This window comes from Amblyomma mixtum, chromosome 2 (genome assembly GCF_055824585.1).
Source record: "Amblyomma mixtum isolate Tamu chromosome 2, ASM5582458v1, whole genome shotgun sequence".
NCBI lineage: Eukaryota > Metazoa > Arthropoda > Arachnida > Ixodida > Ixodidae > Amblyomma > Amblyomma mixtum.
Window position 1 is genome coordinate 248,025,657 of NC_143013.1, and position 8,442 is coordinate 248,034,098.

General features: G+C 52.3%; 1 protein-coding gene across 1 annotated transcript; it reads right to left on the reverse strand.

Annotated features, from left to right (window-relative positions):
- Positions 1-4,956: 4,956 nt before the first annotated feature.
- Positions 4,957-5,553, reverse strand: LOC149363375 (uncharacterized). Its single transcript, XM_089568498.1, has one exon. It carries the CDS (start codon positions 5,551-5,553, stop codon positions 4,957-4,959), a length of 597 nt encoding a protein of 198 aa, XP_089424624.1.
- Between the last annotated feature and the right edge of the window lie 2,889 nt (positions 5,554-8,442).

Below are 8,442 nucleotides of genomic sequence, written 5' to 3' on the forward strand. Positions count from 1 at the left end.
CACAGCGGAGAAAAGGCGATTTCAGCTCGAGCGCAGTCAATAACGGCACGATGAGTCGAAAGGAAGTCACATCCCAGGATGATGTCGTGTGAGCAGTGAGACAGCACAATAAACTCGATGGTGTACAAAACATCTTGAATGAGGACACGGGCCGTACAGGCGGCTGAGGGATGAATGCGCTGTGATGAGGCGGTGCGAAGCGAAAAGTCAGAAAGTGGAGTAGTCACTTTGCGGAGTCGGCGGCAGAGAGCTTCACTTATGACAGATACTGCAGCGCCCGTGTCGACGAGGGCGAGAACCTTGGCACCTTCCACGAACACTACGATTACATTAGCGGGACGACACGGAGGACTTGAGGAGTTCGAAACAAGCGCAGTTTTTGCCCCCGGAACTGCGGCTGTTAGTTTCCCTCAAGCGCGGAGCTAGAACGTCGCAGCATCGGGGAAGGGGAACGGCGTCGAGGGGAAGGCGATCGGCGAGAGGTGTAAATTTGGCGATCAGGGGAAACAAAGGGGGGACCAGGTGGCCTTCTCGGCGAGGACAGTTCGGCATCGTACGGGTAGGAGCGCAGATCAGGTCGAGAAGGCGGAAGGCGCTGGCGGCAAAGCCGCACGACATGGCCGGGCAGACCACAGGCGTAACAGATGGGTCGGTTGTCCGCAGTACGCCAGGGATTGGTAGGGTGTGGGCGAACCCCTGAGAACGGAGCTTGAGACGGGGGCTCAGACGGCGGCGGAGGACGGAAAGAAGGGGCGGCCTGGTAGCAATCGGGTGCCGGCGTATGTCGTGGCCTGGCCACCGCTTGGGCGTACGTCAGGGGTGCTGTCACAGGCGCGGGCACAGGGCTGGACGGTAGCAGATCAGCGACTTGGTCTTGTACGACACGGCGAATGGTAGGAGCCAAAGACGGGGTCGAGTCAGGAACTTGGCGGGCGGGGTCTTGAAAATGGGATATGAGGGACAGCTGGCGAGCGACCTCTTCACGAACGAAGGCTTTGATTTGGTTGAGAAGAGGGGAGTCCTCAGGAGTAGTACCGCCCAGGACCAGTGTGGAGAGGGCTTCGTCGCAGACACCGGCACGCCGTGTAGAAGCGCGCTGCTTGCGCAGCTCGTCGTAGCTCTGGCAAAGCTTAATAACCTCACTGACGGTGGTGGGATTTTTCGCGAGGAGCATCTGAAATGCGTCGTCAGCGATGCCTTTGAGGATATGGTGGATCTTGTCCGCTTCTGGCATGGCGGCGTTGACACGTTTGCAGAGGTCAACGATGTCCTCAATGTAACTTGTGAAGGTCTCGTCGGTGTGTTGAGCGCGGTCCCGTAAGCGCTGTTCGGCACGGAGCTTGCGCACCGCAGGGCGGCCGAACACTTCCGCAAAGCTCTTCTTAAATACGGGCCAAGTGGGTAGGTCCGCCTCATGGTTTCGAAACCAGAGGTTCGCCACGTCCGTGAGATAAAAGATGACGTTACTCAGCTTGATAGTGTCATCCCACTTGTTATAGCTGCTCACTCGCTCATACGATGACAACCAGTCGTCAACATCTTGGTCGGCAGTCCCACTGAAGAGGGCAGGGTCACGCTGCCGGATGGCGCCAGAACAAATGACGGTGGTTGAACTGGCCGCCGGTGTTGGGGCAGTCTCATCTGGCATGGCTGACACAGGCGGCAGCGTACGGCTGCGGAGTTCCAGGTTGGTAAGGGACGTACCCCGCACCTCCACCAATTGTAGGGGTGCGTTTATTAGGCGTCCTCAAGAGACCGAACCGCCGTGCAGGATCTGGCAGCGTAGACGGGCGTAGCCAGCACCAAGAGAGCGGGGCAACTTCGTCGTCGTCAGGCGCAGCGTAGTGTCGGCGCATAACTTCGTCGTCGTCAGGCGCAGCGCAGTGTCGGCGCATGGCGGTAGCGGAACCTGTCACAGTTGGCACACTACAACCGAAAGAATAATCGGTTTGCTACCCTACACGGGGGGGGGGGGGGGGGGGGAGGAGTTAGGGGATAAAAAAAAGAAAGAGAAAGGAGAGTAACAGAAAATTGAAGTCACTCTAAAATGTCAGTGTTCGTTGGAGTCACAGCCTATCGTGCAGGCAAGAAGTTCTCAAGAAGCGGAGCACTGCCTTGCAGGCCTTCTCTGCCGACGACCGCCGCGGCCAGTGGCCGAGAATCTGGAGCCTTGAGGAGTGCGTCAACCTTCTCCGACGTTGCCGAGATGCCTTGTGCGCTGATTGTTTGTCCGAGGTAGCGAAGGTCATGTTGGAAAAAATAACACACTCTTTCTTGACACGAACGCCTCTTTGAAGAAGTCGTTTTAACACAGCTTCCAGATTGGCGAAATGCTCTTCGCCATTTTTACCAGTGACCAGAATGTTGTCTAGGTAGCATCAAACGCCGTGCAAGCCCTTCAGCATGGTGTCAATTATTTTTTGGAAAATCCCAGGTGCGGACGAAATTCCAAACGTGAGTCAATTAACAGCAAGCAATCCTTTCTGCGTATTTAACGTGAGATATTGTTTTGACAAAAACTAGCCACCCTGTATACGCAATGCCTTGTGACCTCGAGAGTACAAGAAGCTTAGAAGAACGCTAACATTATCTTAATTCATAAGAAAGGAGACGTCAAGGACATGAAGAATTACAGACCAATCAGGTTATTGTCCGTTGCCTACAAGGTATTTACTAAGGTAATCGCTAATAGAGTCAGGACAACCTTGGACTTTAGTCAACCAAATGATCAGGCAGGCTTTCGTAAAGGATACTCGACAATAGACCACATTCACACTATCAATCAGGTGATAGGGAAATGCGCAGAATATAACCAACCCCTATATAAAGCCTTCATTGATTACGAGAAAGCATTTGACTCAGTGGAAACCTCAGCTGTCATGCAGGCATTGCGGGATCAGGGTGTAGAAGAGTGTTATGTGAAAATATTGGAGGATATAACGATTGCACAGCTACTATAGTTCTCCATAAAGTCAGCAATAAAGTTCCAATACGGAAAGGTGTCAGACAGGGAGACACAATCTCGCCAATGCTCTTCACTGCCTGCTTACAGGAGGTATTCCGGGGACTGGAATGGGAACAGTTGGGGATAAGAGTTAATGGAGAATACCTGAGTAATCTGCGATTCGCTGATGATATTGCCTTGCTAAGCCACTCAGGACAAGAACTGCAAAGCATGATCAATCAGTTAGAGAGGCAGAGCAGAACGGTGGGGCTAAGAATTAACATGCAGAAAACCAAAGTAATGTTCAACCGCCTAGCAAGGGAACAGCAGTTCGCATTTTGTAGCGAGGTGCTGGAAGTAGTAAGAGAATATATCTACTTAGGGCAGGTAGTGACCGCAGATCCGGATCATGAGAGGGAAATAACTAGAAGAATAATAATGGGGTGGACCGCATATGGCAAGTTATCTCAGATCATGAATGGTAGCTTACCAATATCCCTGAAGAGAAAAGTATACAACAGCTGTATCCTACCGGTACTCACTTATGGGGTAGAAACGTGGAAGCTAACAAAGAGGGTTCAGCTTAAGTTAAGAACAACGCAGCGAGCTATGGAAAGGAAAATGATAGGTGTAACGTTAAGAGATCGGAAGAGGGCGGAGTGGGTGAGGGAACAAACGCGGGTTAATGACATCTTAGTTGAAATGAAGAGGAAGAAATGGGCTTGGGCAGGGCATTTAATGCGTAGGCAAGATAACCGCTGGTCCTTAAGGGTAACGGAGTGGATTCCAAGAGAAAGCAAACGTAGCAGGGGACGGCAGAAAGTTAGTTGGGCGGATGAGATTAAGAAGTTTGCGGGGATACAGTGGCGGCAACTGACAAAGGACAGGGTTAATGGGAGAGACATGGGAGAGGCCTTTGCCCTGCAGTGGGTGTAGTCAGGCTGATGATGATGAGATGATTGTTTTGACGACTCAGACATGACCACTTGCTGATAGGCCCGGTTGAGATCAATCTTCGAGAAATGCTTACCCCCGACAAGGCTGTGAACAGGTCGTTCACCTTCGGTAATGGGTAGCGGTCGACATCAAGGCACGGGTTAACGGTCGTCTTGTAGTCGCCGCAAATCCGTATGCTACCATCTTGCTTGATCCCGGGAACCGCACACGTAGCGTATTCTGACGTCGTAACCGGCGATATAATTCCCAGTTGTTCTATTTTTGCCAGTTCAGCATCGAAAGCTTTTTGCAACGAAAACGGAACATTACTGGCTTTTAGGAATGTCAGCTTCATATCAGGTTTAAGAAAAAGTTAGGTGCGCTCTTCCGTTATCGTGCCTAAATCGTCCTTGAAAAGGGGCTGGTACTTCTCCAGCAATGCGTCAAGCCTCATTTTTACGCTGATATGAATAGGAGTGTCTGACATTGTAATGTTGTTCAGGTTCCAGATTTTTGCCCACTCCGGCCGAACGGCGCGGAGCCACTCCCGGCCCAGTAGAGGTGGTCCCTTGTGGTCTACGACGTAGAGTGGAAAAATTGCAGAATGGTCGCCGTGCTGCACGTTGACCGAAGGGACCCCCTGGGGTCGTACCAGTGCTGTTGTGTACGTACGAACTTTTACAGCCGAAGGAAAGAGCTGACGGAACTGCGTCCTTGACATGAAAGAAGCAGCCGCTCCCGTGTCTAACTCAATGTTCACCAGCACGCCGTCGAGGGTCATTTGTACGGTGACAGAGTCGCTCTGAGCTGACACGCCGTTAAGACTGAGGGTCGAAGCTTTCCGCGAAATAACCGTCATCATCTTCACATTCTTTTCCATTTGTTTTTTCTTAGAAAAAGTCTTACCACTGCTTCTGTAGGCTCTCTGGATATGCCCTGTTGTGTTTGGCGTCCAAATGAGGGCATGCTTCACTCGTGTGTTTTGGCGAACCACAGCGAAAACAGCTTTTGGGAGTTTTCTGCGCCTCAGCCAGCTCCTTTTGCCGATCGCTGACTGCGGCATCGATGCCGCGTGCCTAAACAGCACTCTTCTTAGCCGCTTCCATTGCAGGAGCCCTCTCCACCGCTTTCTGGAACGTAAGCTTGCTATCTTCCGTGAGAAGCACTCGCTGAATGTCTTCTCGTAGCAGGCCACACACGAAGCTGTCCGGAAGGGACTCGTCAAGGGCGCTTCCAAACTCGCACGTTTCCGACAATTTACGAAGCTCGGCAACATAACTAGATATGGACTCGCCTTCTCGTTGACACCTCCGGTGAAACTTGGCCCGTTCTTCAATGACGGATGCCTTCGGGGACAAGTGGTCGCTCAAAACTTTCTTGAGGTCTTCGAAACTCTTCGTAGAAGGGAGGTCTGGAGCAGTTAATAACTTCAACAACCCGTAGGTCTTCGGACCGATAATGCTCAAAAAGGCGTGTACCTTGACGCCGTCGGGTACTCTGTTGACAATCAGGAACGACGTAAGCCGCTCTTCGTACGAAGCCCAATCGATGGTGGAGTCTTCGAAGGGTTCCAGCTGGCCCAGGCGCCAAGCGAAGTGCGTCACTGCTGCCTCGGCCCCAGTCAAGACGACAGTCACCGGCTCCGCATACTGCAAAACGACAGTCTTCTTCATCGAGTGAATTTCGGAAACACTTGCCTTCCAAACTGAACAACGGCGTCTTCTATCCCATCCTCATCGCCAGTTGTTGTGTTGCGTGGTTCATGCGAAGGAGCACGCCTTTTATTCGTTTTGCGCGCCTGCGCAGTACCGACGGCGGCGATAAGCCGGACACCACATAGAACATCACGCCGAGCTTGATGTGAGGTAGTCTACGGGAACGTAAGCGTGATTTCTTATGTGTCTGCGTTGAGCTTTAGCAAGCACATGTACAGGCGCGAACAAAAGTAAACGGAGCACGCAACGGTCTTCGAATATTTTTCATGCGTCACCTAATTGAAATTTCCAGCAGTGGTACGCGCATGCTAGTAGAGGAGGTTGTTGGGCTCTCTTGTAGACAAACAACGCTTCTTCATTAACAATGGAGAAAGCGTGATTGCACTTCGAACGCAATAGCGTGCTCCGTTTACTTATGGCCGCGCGTGTACACCCTTTGTCACTGGTTTAGAGCCCAGGGGGTTTGCTTCTTAGCCGGACCATTTGGCTTGTATGCATCCTTAGAACCTCCTGAGGATAATATTGTTGGTCCTACCGCCTCCAATCTGCAGCACTTCCCCTATGCTACAGGAACCCCACTACACGTGTTAGAAGCGAAACCCTTCTGCGTTAAACTTTTGACAAAAGCTGTACATGCCAACATAAGGAGAAAAAAGTTCGTCGGATTACCCACATCGCCAGAGTGTAACCAAAGCAAGACAAAGTAGCCAGTAGAAAAAGAGACATTGCGGTGAGATTGTTTGTAGGATTCCTCCAAGGAGGCCTCCGTCGCTAGTATTCAGGTGCGTCCTCGGCGACCGATTGACAACTGTGTCGTGGGCTCATTCAGACGGCACAGCAGCATGACAAGGAAGAAGCTTCTTCAGAAACAGTTGTGGCTCGCAGCCGTACAAAAGGTAAAAATCAGTGAACGGAAATGTCATGGCGTACGCCGAATGTAACATAAGGGAAAACGATATCCCAGTGACGGTGACCTTGTGAAACGTTCAGGTACTCATAAAATAATTCGGAGAGTAGCATTGGCGGCCGCTCGACGGCGGAGCACGCCTTCTGGGCAATATACACAAGGTCTGGTCGTGGTCGGAGTTTCTTTGTGAGAAAGCATTGTTTCGAATTGAGCTCAGACGATAGCGCTGCGTTGCTCTTGATTGGCAAACGCTAAAAGACTAGGGGCCCTCTTGGCGTTGTGCAGGGAGGTGAAAGATAGCAGAGGTTACGTAAAGGGCGCTGTGCGTTTTCAAGTGAGCCGTGTTTTGCCGCGCGCGGCTTGCTGTGAGTTTGGCGCCGACATTTGCAGGCACGGCGCACGAAAGACATTCTCTATTTGTTGCGCGTGAGATCTGTGCTCTGGCTAAATATCGCATTGGCGGATCCGCACTAATGCGAGTGTTAAGGAGCTCGTGAAGTGGCATTGCTTGTGTCGTCATCGTCATCGCGCAGTCTACGGCCACATTCTCGCAGCAGGATTTTCCCTCGCTCCATCGCGTCCGTCGCGCTCGCAGCTGACGGAGGGACCGGTTTTTAGACTGTTTTTCGCCCCCCCCCCCCCCCCAAATCCGGCGGCCGGTGCCGCTGGGTCCTTCTCTACGTTTCCGTCGAGCGGCGGCGGCGGAGCCCCGCCGCACAGAGAGCGCGCCAGTCACAGCGCGAGTTCGCTTCACGTGACCTACCGCTTGCTTGCTGCGACCAAGAGATGGCGCTGGCGTGCGTCGCGGCTTCGGCGGCGATGCGCGGGTGCGTGGGTGCGCGGCTTCCTCCATGGTGCGCGGGCACAAAGAAAGCAGCGAGAAGCAGAGAGCAGCGAGCGCCCACCCAAACTGGTTTGCCGGTGTGCGGCGCCTCTTTCGATTAGAACACCACTCCGTTCCGTTGCGGCCGCGATTTCCGCCTCCGTCGCCGCCGCGCCGTAGAGGAGACCGGCTGTGAGAATCAGGCCTAAGGCTGCCGCGGAATCGCGTCGTTCGTGCCTAAAAAATCCAAGGAGCACCAGCGCCAGAGGACTTCCGCAGCTGCTCCATCAATGAGCGAAACTGGCAGCCACCCTCCTCGCACGCTGCTGACCACTGCGGTTAGTGATAAGCACTGGCGGCCCGGTAACCACCTCTATTAAACGCCAAGCTCGTATCCTTTAAGTTTTACCGCGCCAGCGTTTACAGCGCCAGCATGACATCACAACCACATGGCCTCTCGCGGGTACTTCAATTAACGCCATGCTATCAAAATCTTGCTCAGCCTCAATGGATTTTATCCACCAAAGAGGGCTAACCGAATACACGGACCCCATGTAACTTACCAGGATAGGCAACAGCGTGAACAGGGACACGGGCCTGGACCTCACGACACGCAAAAATCTCCCAGACTTCTCCCAAAAATCTCCAAGCTGGAGCAACACCAGACAAAATCTGGGAAGTGACCATTATATCATAAAGTCTAAAATCTCCATTGGCAATCTAAAACCCCAACCCAGAAAAAACAAAACCATCGAGTGGCACAAACTTAGGACGATCCGCGACCAAAATCAGGAACCGATCACAGACCCAGAACAGAAGACAAAAACCCCCCTATCGTATGTGGGAAAGGCCATTAAAGAACTAGTACATGACCTAGGAGTAAATACTGTTGACAGCCGACTGACACAACACAGCAGCTCGACTTCACTTGGTGGAGGTTTTCTGGGGTCCTATTTTAGCTTTGGGGGCCATAAAAAAACACCAATTGTCAATGAAGCTGTTACTAGCAATAAATCCTCGTTTCGCAGGACCGAGATCAATTATCTGGGGGAATATGGGAGACCGTGTTTCGGAGGAAGACAGCAGTTCTGAGTCGTTAGTGATGATAATAGTCGCC